This window comes from Narcine bancroftii, chromosome 2 (assembly GCF_036971445.1).
Source record: "Narcine bancroftii isolate sNarBan1 chromosome 2, sNarBan1.hap1, whole genome shotgun sequence".
NCBI lineage: Eukaryota > Metazoa > Chordata > Chondrichthyes > Torpediniformes > Narcinidae > Narcine > Narcine bancroftii.
The window spans coordinates 199,327,893-199,348,186 of record NC_091470.1 but is presented as its reverse complement, the minus strand read 5'-3'; the positions used below and the strand labels follow the sequence as shown (position 1 = coordinate 199,348,186).

General features: G+C 51.9%; 1 protein-coding gene across 2 annotated transcripts in view; it reads right to left on the bottom strand.

The window, feature by feature from the left end:
* Nucleotides 1-16,681, bottom strand: part of phf23b (PHD finger protein 23b) — a 34,425-nt gene extending 17,744 nt beyond the window's left edge. The window contains exons 1-3 of one of the 2 annotated variants that reach the window (XM_069920047.1): nucleotides 16,537-16,681; nucleotides 10,603-10,634; nucleotides 8,976-9,068 (exon numbers count right to left, since the gene is read on the bottom strand). In XM_069920047.1, the coding sequence (XP_069776148.1) occupies nucleotides 8,976-9,068; nucleotides 10,603-10,634; nucleotides 16,537-16,564 (153 nt within the window). In that variant the 5' untranslated portion in view covers nucleotides 16,565-16,681. The remainder of the gene's footprint in view (nucleotides 1-8,975; nucleotides 9,069-10,602; nucleotides 10,635-16,536) is intronic. The other variant, XM_069920048.1, reaches the window with a different exon arrangement.
* Between the last annotated feature and the right edge of the window lie 3,613 nt (nucleotides 16,682-20,294).

Sequence of the window (20,294 nt, the reverse complement as noted above, 5' to 3'; positions counted from 1 at the left end):
CACTTTGCAAATATGTCCTCTGGTTTTTGCTTTTCCTGCCCTGGGAAACAGGCACTGGCTGCCTCTCAGAATCTTGTAGACCTCATGTGCTTGTTGGTAGTCACTGATAACTGGGACAGGAAGTCCAAAGGGTTAAAGTGAATGTCCCCCATATGCGATTGCTTTGCATTCAGCAGTCTTATGCAGCAGCAATATGACAAGTTTTATTGCCTGTGCAGACAGCGTGGCCACACAAACAGCTATTGAATAACAGATCAATAAATCTAGAGTTGATGACTGGCTGAATGAAAGAACACTGCTGGGGAGCAGTAGAAGTCGAATAAAACAGAAGTTGTTGGAACAAGTAGCAGCAAGTGTGGCAAGGGAAACAGTAACTCATCACCTGGTGCAGTACAAAAGCCAAAACTGAGGGCCAGGCCAAATTACCTCAGCATCATCACTACACAGAATTGGGTCAGAGACAAAAGCAGCCAGGGCTGTCCTGGCTGAACACCAAGTCTGTAACGAGGAGCTACCATTTGGAGTTAAAGGGAGATGGCGGCTGGACTACAAATCCATTCATCAAGTCTGCGAAATTCAGACATGTACAGGACACCTGGCACTTGTGGAACCCAAAAGGATCAGCTTTCACAAGACTGGAAAAAGCACCCAACAAAAGACCTATTACATCTGGAAGACTGCACACAGATTGGGAGATTGCTTCATTGAGCACCTTCGCTCTGCCTACTACAACAGAAGGGACCTCCCAGTGGGCAACCATTTCAATTTCACCTCATCACTATAATAACATGCCTGTCCATGGACTCGTGGATTGCCAACTTGAGGTCATTTGTAAATTGAAAGAACACCTTATATTCCCTCAAGTAAAAACACAATACTGGAGAAACTCAGCAGGTCAAACAGTGTACTTTATACAGCAAAGATAAAATTTTCAGGCTTGAGACCTTCATCAAGGTATGAACAAACTGTAGGCAGGCACCCGAACAAAAGTGTTGTGGGTGGAGGGGGTAGGGGAGGCGGGAGGAGCACAGTGGCACGGGCAGAAGGTAATGGGTGGGTAAAGGAGGGAGGGCACACAAGCTAATGGGATGAGGGATGGTTCTGTGATTAGAGAAGGGGTGGAGTGTTGAAGGGAATGGGAAGGGAGGAGAACAGAGAGCAGTCCATTCCCTCTTGGCATTTTCCAAACAGATGTCATTAATATCAATCTCCAAATTCTTTTTTTTTTATTTTTTATTTAATTTTTTTATTTTTCACACCATAAATCACATTAGCCATGATATACACTGTTTTTTTTTCCCCACACATATACAGTGACTTTTTCTCCCCCCCCTTTCCTCCCAAACCACCCCCCCCACTCATCTATTTTAGGTATACAATCTAGGTTGCATTCAGCCAGTCAGACAATGTTGTCATTCAACAAAATTACACCAGAAATTCTCTTTTCTTTCCTTCTCCTTCCATCAACTTAGGTAATGTTTGTCCCCGGTAGGTTTTCGCTATTGTATTTAATGTAAGGCTCCTATACTTGTTCGAATATTTCAATATTATTTCTTAACCTATATGTTATTTTTTCTAATGGAATACATTTATTCATTTAAATTTAGTAGTTTCTTCCTTTTAATTTGGTTATGTATTCCATTAATATTTAAAGACATATAGTTCAGCGTAGCCCTTTTATATTTTGTTTATCTTCTCTTTCCGTTTTTCCATCATTACCTTTCCTCCTTTTCCATTTCTGTTTTCTTATTTTCAACTCTTTATAAGACAACATTCCTACAACATCCAACATTTTCCTTATTCTCCTATTTCTATCTTATTTATCCCCAATCTCCCCTTCACCTCCTGAGTTGTCCTTTATCCCTTGTCGGACAACCACATCTCCCCTCTCCATTTGGATTTGCGAATCCACTCGCAAGTGTCAACTGATTTTGCAGTGACCGCTATTTCCCCCCACCCCGCCTCCCCCAGAAAAGATTTCACTTTTCATATGTCACAAAGGTCATTCTTTTAATTCCCTCCTTATTCTCTCTATTCCATTACCTTCCCTTATTAATTCTTGTCTATACTATCTATATTTTCCTCTAAGTACAGATACATTCATGTATGCTCATTGTCTCTATTCACTCTTATACCTCTTTACCCGCATACATATCAATCGTGATCATTTTTACTCTCATTACCCGTCTTCATCCCTCAGTCTATTTTTGTCTTTACCCACATACATATCAATCGTGATCATTTTAACTCTCATTACCCGTCTTCCTCCCTCAGTCTATTTTTGTAATTGTTCTGCAAATTTTCGTGCTTCTTCTGAATCCGAGAATAGTCTGTTTTGTTGTCCTGGAATAAATATTTTCAATACCGCTGGATGCTTTAGTATAAATTTATACCCTTTCTTCCATAAAATCGCCTTTGCTGTATTGAACTCTTTTCTCTTCTTTAGGAGTTCGAAACTTATATCTGGATAAATGAAGATTTTTTGCCCTTTATACTCCAGTGGTTTGTTGCCCTCTCTTACTTTTTCCATTGTCTTCTCCAGTACCTTTTCTCTTGTAGTATATCTTAGGAATTTTACTACAATAGATCTTGGTTTTTGTTGTGGTTGTGGTTTAGAGGCCAATACTCTATGTGCCCTTTCTATTTCCATTTCTTGCTGTAGTTCTGGACATCCTAGGGTCTTAGGGATCCACTCTTTTATAAACTCCCTCATATTCTTGCCTTCTTCATCTTCCTTAAGGCCCACTATCTTTATGTTATTTCTTCTGTTATGGTTTTCCATTGTATCTATTTTTTGAGCTAGTAGTTCTTGTGTCTCTTTAGTTTTTTTATTAGATTTCTCCAATTTCTTTTTTAAGTCTTCTACCTCCATTTCTGCTGCTACTGCCCGCTCTTCCATCTTGTCCATTTTTTTTCCCATTTCTGTTAAGGTCATCTCCATTTTATTTATTTTCTCTTCTGTGTTGTTTATTCTTTTTCTTAAATCCTTAAATTCCTGTGTTTGCCATTCTTTAAATGACTCCATGTATCCTTTAATAAGAGCAAGTATATCCTTTACCTTGCCTTTCTTTTCTTCTTCTATTTCCCTGTACTCTTCCTCTTCTTCTTCCTCTGGGTTGACCATCTGTTGTTTCTTTGGTGCCCTTTCCTTCTCTTCTTTCTTGTTTCTATTGTCTTCTGTGGTCTCTTCTTGCTGCAGGTGTTCTGCAGCTGTCGTTGCCGGCTGTGGAGATCGACTCCCCAGCTGGTCCCCCCTCCCGTCGGTGTGTTTTTTTTCATTCGCATCACGCATGCGCGAAGTATCGCGCATGCGCGGTTGCGCACTTTTACTCGGCTCTGTGAGCCATTTTTGTAGTCCATTATTTACCGACCTGAGGGAGCGGGTTTCTCTCTCCGCAGCGGGCCTCTTCGGACAGGTAAGGCCTTCACCTTTTTCCTCCTTTGTCTTCTCTTCCTCTCTTCTTACCGTTGCTTTCGATTTTTCTTTTTTTGTCGCCATCTTCTTTCCACCTTTATACTCACTTTTCTGTAACTTTTATTTCTGTGCCTTTGTGTTTTCCTGTTTTTCCCGACTTTTCTGGAGAGGGCTGGAGTTCACCGTCCGGCCACTACTCCATCACGTGACTCCATCAATCTCCAAATTCCATCCCCATCCCCCCCCCCCAGGTATTTTGCTTTCCTTAGCCCCCACCTTTCCTTCTCTCAACAGAGCAATCTTTCTCAGCCCTGCCCCCTCCCTAGCACTGCTCAGCTCCTCCTTCCTGTAGTCACTTGTTTGCCTGTGCTCCTCCCCTCCCTTTCCCCACATTGTTATTCGGGCACCTGTCTGATTTTCCACACTCTTGAAGAAGGGTTTCAGGCCCAAAACTGTCTCTCCCTTTCTATTGATGCTGTGTGACCTGCTTTTGTGTACTCCAAAGGTCCAAATTTCCTCACGAGACATTCGGGACAATATTTCCAGCCATGTGGCGCTCTGCCCTCTTATGTAATAAGCATATAACAGAATCCTGTAGTAGCACCAGCCCAAAGCCCTTGTTTTGATCAATACCTCATACATTAACTGGCCAAAAACATCAAACTGCTGGAGGGACAAAGCATGTGAGCTGTATACAAGGGGAGGGAATTGGTAACATTTCAAGCCAGAATCAGACTTTATTGATATGAACATCACAAATTTCAGTGTTTGCAGCAGCGTCACAGAGCAAACATTCACATAAACCACTTTTACAATAAATTTAAAAAACAAACCGTGCACAAAAGTAAGGCAGTTTATTGATTATTCAGGAACCTGATGGCAGCGGGGAAGAAGCTGTCCTGTGCCACTGAATGCTCCTCTTCAGGTTCCAGTACCTTGCCACTCCCCCCCATGGTAGAGTGAGGAGGGCATGGCCTGGGTGGTCTTTGAGGACAGAGGCTGCTTTTTTAAGACACTGCCTCATGTTGATGTCCTCGATGGAGTGATCTAGTGCCTGTGATGTCACAGGCTGAGCTAACAACCCTCTGGAGTTTATTCTTGTCCTGAGAGTTGGCACCTCCGTACCAGACAGTGATGCAAACAGCCAGAATGTTCTCCACAGTCCACCTGTAGAGCTTTTTGAGAATTTTCAGTGACGAACCGAATCTCCTCAAACACCTCACAAAGTCTAGCCACTGGCGTGCCTTCTTCGTGATCGCATCGACATGGAAGCTCCAGGACAGACCCTTGGAGATGTTTACACCCAGGAATTTGAAGTTCTTGACTCTCTCTACAACTGACCCCTCGACGAGGACTGGGTCATGTTCCCCTGACTCCCTCCTTAAGTCCACAATCATCTCCTTGGGTTTTGCCAATGTTGAGCGTTATTGTTGGAATGACACCTCTCAATGAGCTGATCCATCTCACTCTCGTATGCTTCCTCATTGCCATGTGATTCAAATTTGAACATGCTGATATTTCCTAACCCTCGCATGCTACTCAGCCCACCAAACCACTCCACCAGTTTGCTTTTCTACTCCAAATCCCAGCATCTGCAGTTCAGCTTCCAACCCAAACCAGCTTGACACAGTTCTCTCCTTCACCATTAACCATTAGCAGACTCCTCACATTCAGGTCAGACACTTTTTATTGCCTTGTAATTGAGATGTAATATTACACAAAATTGTCTTTTGCATGCCACAAGGCAAAGATCTCCCAACAGCATTGCCCAGCGCCATCTTATCTTGTCTGTGGACTTGTGCACTCCGCAGCCGAACAGATCAAATAATTGGCAACCCAAGTCCAGATCCAAATCTCCGACACGACGAGGAAGCCTTCAGCGTTCAGGGTCCTTTGGGTGTCTTCCTTAGCTCAGCACCCTTTCAAATCCCTGTTCTGATACTATGTTCTCATGACCCAGTCTCCAGAAGCCTAGTGACAGTCTTTTGATCTCAGTTGCCTGCAGCCTATATGGGTTCCATGCCCACAGTCACCACGCAGTGCCAGATTTAGAGGTCACGAGGCCCTAAACTATATCAAGCCCTTTGTTAAAAAAATTACAATACAAATTACTTTCAAGTGAATGCATTTACTGATTACATGGTAATCATTTAGTTGGATGGATCCCTGTCATAATTATAGTATAGTAGAGCCTGGAGACAATACCTAAATGTACTTTTTACATACATTCATATATTTTTGTGACACCCCCCCCTCAAGATTGTGAGGTCCGAAGTTTATGCCTACATCCAGCACTACACCAACCTCCCCGTCATTTAGCCGCAGAGCCTCTTGCCGGTCCGGAACTCCTCTGCTTCTCCTTCTCAATTGGGGAGGGGGGGGGGGGGTTCTCCCCGTTAGTGGTACTCTGTGCTTCCTCAGAGTCTGCAACCACCCCCCCCCCCAGATTAAACTGGCCCACATTTCGGTGCAGACAGGCCTCCTGAGAGTGAGTCAAGGAAAGTTGAGAAATGGGACTTGGAGTGCATTGCAACTGAGCCCAAGTTCAGATCATGACTGGGGACTGTTAGTGGCTGCTCTAACAACAGGCTGTCCAGATCTTATGGCCTTACTCATCCATCTCCTGCCAGATGTGATAGATGCTGCTCTTTGTTTGGCTACCCTGGTTTCACAGTAGTTTGGTGTCGAAGCCAGGGAATCTGAATGGATACCCTGCAATGCACCACAAAGGGCAGAAGCTCTCATCAGTTCTCAGGACAACAGTACTATCAGTTACATGTCTCTCTGTATCCAATTCTTGGCAATGCTCCCATTAGCACTCTCATTCTTAGAAAGGCATCATGAGCATGCTTCATCTGTTGCCACCCACTGATGAGACAGGTGTTACCTAACAGGATAGCAGGTGGACAGTTTGAGGTGGTCCTAGAGTTAAAATATAATGCTGGAGAAACTCAGCAGGTCAAATAGTATAATTTATGTAGCAAAGAAAGACACATCACCAACCAGGTACCAGGTATCAAGCCTGAAACATTGGTGATGTACCTTTATCTTTGCTATACAAGTGCAGAGAACAAAACAAAGGACTCTACATCACCTTTGTTGACCTCACCAAAGCCTTCGACACCGTGAGCAGGAAAGGGCTTTGGCAAATACTAGAGCGCATCGGATGTCCCCCAAAGTTCCTCAACATGATTATCCAACTGCACGAAAACCAACAAGGTCGGGTCAGATACAGCAATGAGCTCTCTGAACCCTTCTCCATTAACAATGGCGTGAAGCAAGGCTGTGTTCTCGCACCAACCCTCTTTTCAATCTTCTTCAGCATGATGCTGAACCAAGCCATGAAAGACCCCAACAATGAAGACGCTGTTTACATCCGGTACCGCACGGATGGCAGTCTCTTCAATCTGAGGCGCCTGCAAGCTCACACCAAGACACAAGAGAAACTTGTCCGTGAACTACTCTTTGCAGATGATGCCGCTTTAGTTGCCCATTCAGAGCCAGCTCTTCAGCGCTTGACGTCCTGCTTTGCGGAAACTGCCAAAATGTTTGGCCTGGAAGTCAGCCTGAAGAAAACTGAGGTCCTCCATCAGCCAGCTCCCCACCATGACTACCAGCCCCCCCACATCTCCATCGGGCACACAAAACTCAAAACGGTCAACCAGTTTACCTATCTCGGCTGCACCATTTCATCAGATGCAAGGATCAACAATGAGATAGACAACAGACTCGCCAAGGCAAATAGCGCCTTTGGAAGACTACACAAAAGAGTCTGGAAAAACAACCAACTGAAAAACCTCACAAAGATAAGCGTATACAGAGCCGTTGTCATACCCACACTCCTGTTCGGCTCCGAATCAAGGGTCCTCTACCGGCACCACCTACGGCTCCTAGAACGCTTCCACCAGCGTTGTCTCCGCTCCATCCTCAACATCCATTGGAGCGCTTACACCCCTAACGTCAAAGTACTCGAGATGGCAGAGGTCGACAGCATCGAGTCCACGCTGCTGAAGATCCAGCTGCGCTGGATGGGTCACGTCTCCAGAATGGAGGACCATCGCCTTCCCAAGATCGTGTTATATGGCGAGCTCTCCACTGGCCACCGTGACAGAGGTGCACCAAAGAAATGGTACAAGGACTGCCTAAAGAAATCTCTTGGTGCCTGCCACATTGACCACCGCCAGTGGGCTGATAACGCCTCAAACCGTGCATCTTGGCGTCTCACAGTTTGGCGGGCAGCAACCTCCTTTGAAGAAGACCGCAGAGCCCACCTCACTGACAAAAGGCAAAGGAGGAAAAACCCAACACCCAACCAACCAATTTTCCCTTGCAACCGTGTCTGCCTGTCCCGCATCGGACTTGTGAGCCACAAACAAGCCTGCAGCTGACGTGGACTTTTTACCCCCTCCATAAATCTTCGTCCGCGAAGCCAAGCCAAAGACAGGTGGTCCCCTATTTACAACCTATGCGACTTATGACCATCGCACATACAACCAAAAAAAAACGATAATTTTTAAAAAATAAAGAAAAAGTATATGTAAATACAAAAATTATGCATCGGGTCCCAGGGATCCAGAGGCTGTTTATTTTGATGGACCAACATGGCAGCAGCCACAGGCCAGGAGAGGGCCCACACTGTGCTGCCGTCAAATGTGTTCTATTTTTGGGACACGAAGGCGGTAGTTCGAGGTGGGGGAGCTGAGCGCAGGCTGGTTGCTGGTGGACAACGGGTCTTCCCAGTGCCAGGCGGGCTGGACCATGGATGAAGTGCCATGGCTCCAGTTTAAGAACGTTTCAGCCTGGACGGAGTGACATACGTCCAACTTGCGTCCATTTTGAGATCCAAATGGTCAGTCAGAAAGGAACTCAGATGCCTGTCGGAGACAGGCACAATTTGACCTTGCTGAAATACTCTAGCATTGTGTTTTTACTTCAAGACTGCAGATTTTCATGTTTTACTTATGGGAATAGTATGCACATGGGCTGAAACAATTGTGGAACACTTTGCAAATGGCAACAGACGTCAGGTTGCTTGCAAATTTCAATCAGGAATTAATTCATTTCTGTTAACCAAAGACCTTAAAAAAAATTGCACTCAAGAAGCAGGTAACAGATCACCACAAAGCTACCAAATAGCATAGTAGTTTCCCATTACGAATACCCATTAAAAAAAATAAAAAGGATTCAGCAGGTCATGGAGAGAAATGGTCAGTTGATTGTCAATCTGTATTGATAATAGGGGCCCTAACCAGAATTTCTAAGTGAAGATAGATCTCTTGATTGATCACACAAGGTTCTAGCATCTACAGTAAAACACGAAAGTCTACAGACACCATGGTTGAATTAACAACCATGTTGGAGAAACACAGCAACTCAAACGGTGTATTTTATGTAGCAAAGATACATAACCAATGTTTCGGGCTTGAGCCCTTCCATCTTTATTTTTACTACATAAAGTACACTGTTTGACCTGCTGAGTTTCTCCAGAATTGTGTTGTTATCTGAAGATTCTGCCCTTCTCATTCCAAGTTTATGGCTTGCACGGGATTAAAGGACTCACCTCTTTGGAGGGCGGAATGTACCCAGTGTACGCCAGAACAAAGTTGCAAAACTGATTGAAATCCTCCACAGTACGCTTGCGTTTCTCTGTAGGCTGCAGGGAGACAACCAAAAGTAAGGAGGAGCAACGCTTGTAAAGAATTCTAAGAACATTACAGAAATTCAAAGAATAATACGGTTAATTGTAGGCCACTGAGTCTGAGATAAGCAGTGTGAAAGTTATTGGAAGAGACCAGATACACAAGAACCTGGAGTTATTAGGGATAGTCAACATTGTGCATGGTAGGTCAAGACTAACCAAGCTCAAGTGATTTATGAAGCAGTCACCAGGAAAGTTGATGAAGAAAATATGGTGGATGTTATCTACATGGATTTTAGTAAGGCTTTTGCCAAGGTCCCAAATGGGAAATTGGTCAAGGTTCAGTATAAAGGATGTAGTAAATTGGATGACACATTCGCTTGACAGCAGAAGTCAGATAGCAGTAGTAGATGATTGCCTCAATTACTGGAGGCCCGTGCCTTGTGGTTTGTTTCAGGATTCAATGATTCTCATCTAAATTATCGATCTAGATGACTCTGGTAAACTAGGTCAGATAATTTACAAATGACACCAATTTTGGGGGAATAGTGAGGGTGGTGGCAGAACAGTGCCAGCAATCTGGACTGGGGTTCGAATCCCATGTTGTCTGTAAGAAGTTTGTACATTCTCCCTGAATCTGCATGGAATTTCTTCCCACCCTTCAAAATATACCAAGGGTTCCAAGTTAATTGGGTGGCACAGGCTCATGGGCCAAAAGGGCTTGTTACAGTGCTGTGTGTCTAAAATTAAATTAAACATGGCAGGCTTTGGACAGTAAGGGAGACTTTCAAAGCTTGTAATGAGATCTGTACCAGCTGGAAAAAATGGGCTGCAAAATGGCAGTGGTATTTAACATGGACAAGTGTGAAGCATTTGCCCTTTGAGAGACAAAACCCAGGGAACGATTTACACAATGAACAGTCGGGCATTGCTAAGTGCAGTAAACCAAAGGGATCTGGGAATACAGATACAATATTCCCGGAAAGTGGATTTTGGTCGTAAAGAGAACTTTTGACACCTTGACCAGAAATCAAATGATCGCATATAGGAGTTGGGGTGATATGTTGAAGTTGTACAAGACAGTGGTGATGCCAAATTTGGTGTATTGTGTGCAGTTATGGTCACCTAACTATAGGAACATTTGCAATAAGGTTGATAGATTGTAAAGAAAATTTATGTTGCTGGAACCAAGTTACAGGAAAAGGTTGATTTGGTTCAGACTTTATTCCCTGGAGCATCAAAGTTCGAGGGGGGGTTTTGATAGAAGTACACAAAATTGTGGGTGTAGATTAGGGTAAATACAAGTGTTTTCCACTGAGCTTGGGCAAGAAAAGAATGATAGGATGTGGGTGAAGGGTGAAATGTTTAAATAGAACATTCTGGCGAACAGGGAGTGGCAAGTGAAGCAAAATTTTGTTATCGACTCCTGTAATTGATACCAGGGTGAATTTTGGTAATGAGGGTTCCATCAGATAGGGGTGGTCACCATCCAGAGGTTAGACTTTGCAAGCTAAACCTCGGGCATATTCTGAAGACAATAGACACTCACCTGAGCACACACTCCAGTTGCCTGCAATGGGTCTGAAAGAGATACAAATATTGCTCAGACACGATCCTCAAAAAATTCAGATACACAGATGGATGTTGGGTGGACCAACTTCACTTGATGGAAAACCACACGCATTGACCTGCCAACTTCCAACCCTCTTCTCTCAGGCCTGCAGCATCAACCAACACCCATCCAAACACTCGACCAGAAGCATGCACAGATCCTGCCTCTCCCCCTGACTTCCACTCTCTCTCGCCACTCCCAAACATCCATTCTCCCCCCCAACCCACAATGCACTCCAACACTTCACCCTTCTAAATGCAAGCCCAACCCCCTCTCCCCCTCCCATATGCTGGCCCAACCACTTTCCTCCTCCCAAATGTAAGCCTGACCCCTCTCCCCTCCCAAACCAGGACCCATGCCTCTCAAATGCAGACCCAACCTCTCGATCCATCATTAAACACAAGCCCAAACCCCTCTCTCTTCCCTAAATGCAGGCCCTAACTTATCTCAACTCGTAAACACAGGGCTGACACTCACACCACCTGAAGGAACACCTGACCCCTCTTCCTCCCCCCAAATACACACATGACCCCTCTTTTCCCCAAAAGCAGCCCTGACCCATTCTCACTCTTAAATGCATTCCCAACTCTATCATCCCTGAACACACCCTTGACCCCTCTAACCCACAAAACACAGGTCTGACCCTTTTCACCCGCAAAACACTAACCCGATTCCTCCCCCACCCCGAAACAGGCTTGATCTCTCACCCCCGCCCGCAAACACAGGCTTGATCTCTCCCCCCGCCTGCAAACACAGGCTTGATGCCCCCCCGCCCGCAAACACAGGCTTGATCTCCCCCCCCCGCCCGCAAACACAGGCTTGATCTCCCCCCCCCGCCCGCAAACACAGGCTTGATCTCCCCCCCCCGCAAACACAGGCTTGATCTCCCCCCCCGCCCGCAAACACAGGCTTGATCTCCCCCCCCCCCGCCCGCAAACACAGGCTTGATCTCCCCCCCCGCCCGCAAACACAGGCTTGATCCCCCCGCCCGCAAACACAGGCTTGATCCCCCCGCCCGCAAACACAGGCTTGATCCCCCCGCCCGCAAACACAGGCTTGATCTCCCCCACCGCCCGCAAACACAGGCTTGATCTCCCCCACCGCCCGCAAACACAGGCTTGATCTCTCCCCCGACCCACCCCTCCCCCCAAACTCCGGCCCGACCCACCCCTCCCCCCAAACTCCGGCCCGACCCACCCCTCCCCCCAAACTCCGGCCCGACCCACCCCTCCCCCCAAACTCCGGCCCGACCCACCCCTCCCCCCAAACTCCGGCCCGACCCACCCCTCCCCCCAAACTCCGGCCCGACCCACCCCTCCCCCCAAACTCCGGCCCGACCCACCCCTCCCCCCAAACTCCGGCCCGACCCACCCCTCCCCCCAAACTCCGGCCCGACCCACCCCTCCCCCCAAACTCCGGCCCGACCCACCCCTCCCCCCAAACTCCGGCCCGACCCACCCCTCCCCCCAAACTCCGGCCCGACCCACCCCTCCCCCCAAACTCCGGCCCGACCCACCCCTCCCCCCAAACTCCGGCCCGACCCACCCCTCCCCCCAAACTCCGGCCCGACCCACCCCTCCCCCCAAACTCCGGCCCGACCCACCCCTCATCCTAAACACAGGCCTGATCCACCCCTCATCCTAAACACAGGCCTGATCCACCCCTCATCCTAAACACAGGCCTGATCCACCCCTCATCCTAAACACAGGCCTGATCCACCCCTCATCCTAAACACAGGCCTGATCCACCCCTCATCCTAAACACAGGCCTGATCCACCCCTCATCCTAAACACAGGCCTGATCCACCCCTCATCCTAAACACAGGCCTGATCCACCCCTCATCCTAAACACAGGCCTGATCCACCCCTCATCCTAAACACAGGCCTGATCCACCCCTCATCCTAAACACAGGCCTGATCCACCCCTCATCCTAAACACAGGCCTGATTCACCCCTCATCCTAAACACAGGCCTGATTCACCCCTCACCCCCTAAACACAGACCAGATTCTCACACCCCCCCAAACACAAACCTGATTCCCCTCTGAAGGCTGGCATGACACCCCCAAAGACAGGTTATTACACCCTCAACTCAACCCCTCCAAACAAGGGCCAGATCCTCCCCTCAACCCCTACAAACACGGGCCAGAGCCTCCACTCAACCCCTCCAAACACGGACACGACCACCCCTCAACCCTCCGAACACGGCACGACCCCCCCCTCAACCCTCCAAACACGGGCACGACCCCCCCTCAACCCTCCAAACACGGGCACGACCCCCCCTCAACCCTCCAAACACGGGCAAGACCCCCCGCACCCCTGCAAATACAGGACCGACCCCCCCCCTCACCCCTCCGAACACGGGCCACCATCACCCCTCCGAACACGGGCCCGACCCTCCCCCCCTCCGAACACGGGCCCGACCCTCCCCCCCTCACCCCTCCGAACACGGGCCCGACCCTCCCCCCCTCACCCCTCCGAACACGGGCCCGACCCTCCCCCCCTCACCCCTCCGAACACGGGCCCGACCCTCCCCCCCTCACCCCTCCGAACACGGGCCCGACCCTCCCCCCCTCACCCCTCCGAACACGGGCCCGACCCTCCCCCCCTCACCCCTCCGAACACGGGCCCGACCCTCCCCCCCTCACCCCTCCGAACACGGGCCCGACCCTCCCCCCCTCACCCCACCGAACACGGGCCCGACCCTCCCCCCCTCACCCCTCCGAACACGGGCCCGACCCTCCCCCCCTCACCCCTCCGAACACGGGCCCGACCCTCCCCCCCTCACCCCTCCGAACACGGGCCCGACCCCCCCCTCACCCCTCCGAACACGGGCCCGACCCTCCCCCCCTCACCCCTCCGAACACGGGCCCGACCCTCCCCCCCTCACCCCTCCGAACACGGGCCCGACCCTCCCCCCCTCACCCCTCCGAACACGGGCCCGACCCTCCCCCCCTCACCCCTCCGAACACGGGCCCGACCCTCCCCCCCTCACCCCTCCGAACACGGGCCCGACCCTCCCCCCCTCACCCCTCCGAACACGGGCCCGACCCTCCCCCCCTCACCCCTCCGAACACGGGCCCGACCCTCCCCCCCTCACCCCTCCGAACACGGGCCCGACCCTCCCCCCCTCACCCCTCCGAACACGGGCCCGACCCCCCCTCCAAACACGGGCCCGACCCCCCCTCCAAACACGGGCCCGACCCCCCCTCCAAACACGGGCCCGACCCCCCCTCCAAACACGGGCCCGACCCCCCCTCCAAACACGGGCCCGACCCCCCCTCCAAACACGGGCCCGACCCCCCCTCCAAACACGGGCCCGACCCCCCCTCCAAACACGGGCCCGACCCCCCCTCCAAACACGGGCCCGACCCCCCCTCCAAACACGGGCCCGACCCCCCCTCCAAACACGGGCCCGACCCCCCCCTCCAAACACGGGCCCGACCCCCCCCTCCAAACACGGGCCCGACCCCCCCCCTCCAAACACGGGCCCGACCCCCCCCTCCAAACACGGGCCCGACCCCCCCCTCCAAACACGGGCACGACCCCCCCCTCCAAACACGGGCACGACCCCCCCCTCCAAACACGGGCACGACCCCCCCCTCCAAACACGGGCACGACCCCCCCCTCCAAACACGGGAACGACCCCCCCCTCCAAACACGGGCCCGACCCCCCCCTTCAAACACGGGCCCGACCCCCCCTTCAAACACGGGCCCGACCCCCGCCTTCAAACACGGGCCCGACCCCCCCCTTCAAACACGGGCCCGACCCCCCCCCTTCAAACACGGGCCCCTCACCCCTCCAAACACGGGCCCCTCACCCCTCCAAACACGGGCCCCTCACCCCTCCAAACACGGGCCCCTCACCCCTCCAAACACGGGCCCCTCACCCCTCCAAACACGGGCCCGACCCCCCCTCCAAACACGGGCCCGACCCCCCCTCCAAACACGGGCCCGACCCCCCCTCCAAACACGGGCCCGACCCCCCCTCCAAACACGGGCCCGACCCCCCCTCCAAACACGGGCCCGACCCCCCCTCCAAACACGGGCCCGACCCCCCCTCCAAACACGGGCCCGACCCCCCCTCCAAACACGGGCCCGACCCCCCCTCCAAACACGGGCCCGACCCCCCCTCCAAACACGGGCCCGACCCCCCCTCCAAACACGGGCCCGACCCCCCCCCTCCAAACACGGGCCCGACCCCCCCCTCCAAACACGGGCCCGACCCCCCCTCCAAACACGGGCCCGACCCCCCCTCCAAACACGGGCCCCTCACCCCTCCAAACACGGGCCCCTCACCCCTCCAAACACGGGCCCCTCACCCCTCCAAACACGGGCCCCTCACCCCTCCAAACACGGGCCCCTCACCCCTCCAAACACGGGCCCCTCACCCCTCCAAACACGGGCCCCTCACCCCTCCAAACACGGGCCCCTCACCCCTCCAAACACGGGCCCCTCACCCCTCCAAACACGGGCCCCTCACCCCTCCAAACACGGGCCCCTCACCCCTCCAAACACGGGCCCCTCACCCCTCCAAACACGGGCCCCTCACCCCTCCAAACACGGGCCCCTCACCCCTCCAAACACGGGCCCCTCACCCCTCCAAACACGGGCCCCTCACCCCTCCAAACACGGGCCCCTCACCCCTCCAAACACGGGCCCGACCCCCCCCTCACCCCTCCAAACACGGGCCCGACCCCCCCCTCACCCCTCCAAACAAGGGCCCGACCCCCCCCTCACCCCTCCAAACACGGGCCCGACCCCCCCCTCACCCCTCCAAACACGGGCCCGACCCCCCCTCCAAACACGGGCCCGACCCCCCCTCCAAACACGGGCCCGACCCCCCCTCCAAACACGGGCCCCTCACCCCTCCAAACACGGGCCCCTCACCCCTCCAAACACGGGCCCCTCACCCCTCCAAACACGGGCCCCTCACCCCTCCAAACACGGGCCCCTCACCCCTCCAAACACGGGCCCCTCACCCCTCCAAACACGGGCCCCTCACCCCTCCAAACACGGGCCCCTCACCCCTCCAAACACGGGCCCCTCACCCCTCCAAACACGGGCCCCTCACCCCTCCAAACACGGGCCCCTCACCCCTCCAAACACGGGCCCCTCACCCCTCCAAACACGGGCCCCTCACCCCTCCAAACACGGGCCCCTCACCCCTCCAAACACGGGCCCCTCACCCCTCCAAACACGGGCCCCTCACCCCTCCAAACACGGGCCCCTCACCCCTCCAAACACGGGCCCCTCACCCCTCCAAACACGGGCCCCTCACCCCTCCAAACACGGGCCCCTCACCCCTCCAAACACGGGCCCCTCACCCCTCCAAACACGGGCCCCTCACCCCTCCAAACACGGGCCCCTCACCCCTCCAAACACGGGCCCCTCACCCCTCCAAACACGGGCCCCTCACCCCTCCAAACACGGGCCCCTCACCCCTCCAAACACGGGCCCGACCCCCCCCTCACCCCTCCAAACACGGGCCCGACCCCCCCCTCACCCCTCCAAACAAGGGCCCGACCCCCCCCTCACCCCTCCAAACACGGGCCCGACCCCCCCCTCACCCCTCCAAACACGGGCCCGACCCCCCCCTCACCCCTCCAAACACGGGCCCGACCCCCCCCCTCACCCCTCCAAACACGGGCCCGACCCCCCCTCACCCCTCCAAACACGGGCCCGACCCCCCCCCTCACCCCTCCAAACACGGGCCCGACCCCCCCCCTCACCCCTCCAAACACGGGCCCGACCCCCCCCCTCACCCCACCAAACACGGGCCCGACCCCCCTCACCCCACCCCACCCCCAAACGCAGGCCCGACTCCATCCTGACGCCTCACGGCCCCAGCCCCCCCCCAACTAGCCGCTCACCTTCTCCGCTCTCCGCCATGTTCAGCATCTTCCGCCCCCTCCCCCGTTCCCGGACGCTCCCTAGTCCCGGTGGCGCGTTCCCGCCTCTCCGCTGCGCGTCCCTGCCCCACCGCCGCGCGAAGTGCCTTCTCTCGCGCCCCGCTCGACGTCGCCCCTAAATAACCCCTCGCGGTCGTGACGTCATAGCATGGACCTCAGCACGGGACGCGACCACAAGATGGAAAGGAAAGGGTAATCAGAGACAACACACTGAACTATATTCTCAAAATTGCCCGATAATCTTCACAGAATCCAAATTTCTCTGATTAATGCGCTTACTTGACTCTGCAAAAATCGAGCTACTTCTCTGCAATAAACAAAGTGACTCGATGCCTGGCTATCAATCGGTGGAGATTTCTTCCTCCTCCGCCCCTTCCATCCACCACGCAGGGGCCTCGCCGCTTGTCAATCAATGGAGCTCACGCCCGCCGTGGCTCGGGGCGCCAAAGGCGTGCGTGCCAACGTAATGCTTTCCCGCCTGACGTCACAGGGACGGCGGCGAAGAGAAGGGGATGCGGCGCCATCTTTGTGATGGAGGGGGTGGCTCTCGCAGCGTCAGCACCTCGCACGTTTGTGAAGAGGGCAGCATCGCCGAGATGGCTGACGGGCTGGTGCACCCGCCCAGGTGAGGTCGACGAGGGGGGAGAAGGAGAAGGAGGGGGGGGGTGGGTTTATTGAAAGCTCCCCCCGTGGTTGGGTTAAATGGTGATTGCCTTGATGGTTGTGGGCGGCTCGAACCACAGCATTATATTTGCTGACGACACCATCGTGATGGTGGGGCTGATCAGTAAGAACGAGGAGGCAGCATACGGTGATGAGGCGTAGTCGCTAACGGGCTGGCGCATGGCCAACAACCTGGATCTGTATGCTAGCCAAACAAAAAAGGTGGTCTTCGGTGTGCGGGAAGCCGAGGCGCCGCTGAGTCCCTGGCGAAATTCTCCGCCAAGTGCACTCCAGGCGGCTTGGTGGCAGCTCCAGAGCCCAGCGGCGCCTCGGCTTCCCGCGAAGGCCTCTCTACGTCCGACGGAGGATGGATCGAGAGCGTCCGGTCCGACTGCATCACCACCCAGTTTGGAAGCTGCAGCCCCTCATACCAAAAGGGCCCACGGAGGAGTGAAGTCAGTGGAAAAGATCGTTGGGGGCTTCTCTTCAACAGACATTCGATGCAGGCAAAAGGCATTAAACATTGTGAAAGACTCACTAAACTGTTCTCCCTTCTCGCATCTGGTAGGAGGTACCTTAGCACTTGGGCCCTTACATCCAGATTGGGCAACAGCTTCTCCCCCCCTCCCCTCAAGCCATCAGGATCCTAAATTCCCAGAATATTTGTGGACAGTGTACCTTATACGTCCTAATATTTCAATGTGTTTAACTTCTATTCTAACTTATATTTATGTAAATAGGCTTGTGGACCTGGAGAAACAAATAAAGATAACTTGACGTAAGAATGGGAAAAGGCATTAAAAACTGCCTTAAGACCTGAGAGCCATTCAGCCCACTGTGTCTGCCCAACCATTCTATCATGAGCCTGATCCATTTTCAAACTTTGTTGCTCTGGCTAATCAAGAACCTCTGTCTTAAATACACCCAATGACACTTGGGCTGCACAGTTAGTGCAACGCTGTCACAGAGCCAGCGACACGGGTTCGAACCTGCCAATGTATGTAAGGAGTCTGTACGTTCTGCGTGGATTTCCTCCAGGTGCTCTGATTTCCTCCCACCCTTCAAAACATAAGAGGGATAGTAATTGGGCGGCTCGAGCTTGTGGGCCGAAAGGACCTATTACTGTGCTGCATGACTAAATAGAAAAAAAACACACCTGTGGTCACAAATTCCACAGATCTACTACCCTCTGGCTGAAGAAATTCCTATGCATTTCTGTTCTAAGCGGACAACCATCAATACTGAAGTTGTGCCCTCTTGTCTGACTCTCCCACAAAGGGAAATAACCTTTCTACATGTGTTCTAGGATAGGGAGAGAAGAGTGAGTTGAGAGAGGTGGTAAAGGGAGTGGAGAGAGGGAAAGAGGAGAAAGTGAGAGATGAAAAGGGAGAAAACATTTTTTATTATTGTCATGAACAAGTCACAAAATTTGTTGTTTTGCAGTAGGATTCAGTGTGCAAACATTCATATAAATTACCTTACAAAAATAAATTAAAGAAATAATGCACAAAAAGTCAGTAAGGCAGGAATCCAATGGCGGAGGGGAAGAAGCTGTCCTTGTGCTACTGAGTGCTTGTCTAGGCTCCTGTACTCCCTTCCTGATGGTAGCAGTATGAAGAGGGCATGGTCTGGGTTGTGAAGTCCTTGAGGATAGAGGCTGATTTCTTGAGACATCGCCTCTTGTAGATGGATTGAAGACTGGTGTCGCAGGTTGAGTTAACCACCCTCTGGAGTTTTTTTTCTTGTCCAATGATGCAACCAGTCAGAATGCTCTCCATGGTACACTTGTAGATCTTTGGGGTGTTAACATCACAGACCAGCAGCAATAGAATCACCAAGACAGCTTTATTTTTTAAAACAATAAATTTATTAATATCTCTGTGTGTGTGTGTGTGTGTGTGTGTGTGTGTGTGTGTGTGTGTGTGTGTGTGTGTGTGTGTATGGATTACCCAAACCATTACAGCTTAGGCACAATGGAAATCCTGTGTTGAAACTCAGACTTTTAAACTTGCACAGAAGTTATCAGGTGAGACACTGAGTGCTGAAAATTCACAAATTGTTATTGAGTTGCTTCCTCAGAACTGTCCTTTCATATTAATGTCACAAATCCCTCTTCTTTGCTTAGGGGAAACAAAACATGTGTTTCATGATCCTTTCCAAAACCCAAGCATGATCAATCGAAATGGTCACGATCCAATGAGGGAATTCTCTTGTTTTCTTTACCCAGATATGGGTCAATCATTTCACCTCTGTGTTCGTGAGCTGACTGGACAGTCAATAATTAATCCTGTTTATCCTAAACATATGACTTTCTTTATATTATATATTACTTATTACAACTTTACAAATTACAACTTATATTACTCACTTACCACCTGTTTTTCTGGATAAACAACCATTCTTCCAAACCATCACTTTGTTTATAGTCAATTCTTAATGGTGCCACCCCATCTCACACAAGCTGCGAATGGTTAATCCTTAAAATGGACAGTCACTAAAAGAAATGTGAGCTTGTAATAGGTGACATACCAAATCTCCTCAAACACCTCACAATGTCTTGTATTACTGTCTTTCTGTGCCTTTCCTGTCTTTGTCCAGCTGCCACTTATATAATTGCATTGGAACACTTGACTGGAGACACTGCTAATTCTGGAGCACAGGTCTCCAGTACCTCAGCTGGAATGCTGTACCATAGCATTTGCTGTATTCAGTCACTCATTTGGCTTCAGTGATGGTGAGGAATTTGGGATGATGTAGAGATCTGAGTTGCTCTAAAGATTGTGGGGGATGAGCTCCCAATGCTACACAAATTCTCTTCACAGCCTCTGACGACCAAGTCAAACTCCAGGCCTTCACATGTGGCATAGTTCTCGTGCCCGGTGGAGCTGTTCTCAGACAGAAGGGGCAAAAGAGCACCTTGAAATCAGTTGCTCCAGGCAGATGAGGCTCGTTAACTCATCTAGGAGAGGGAAAACTCCGATTTCAAACCTCTGCTGCCTTGTTCATGGAAAGGCTTTGGAGTAAACCCCAAAGAAAAATCCAGAGTCCCAAAGGCA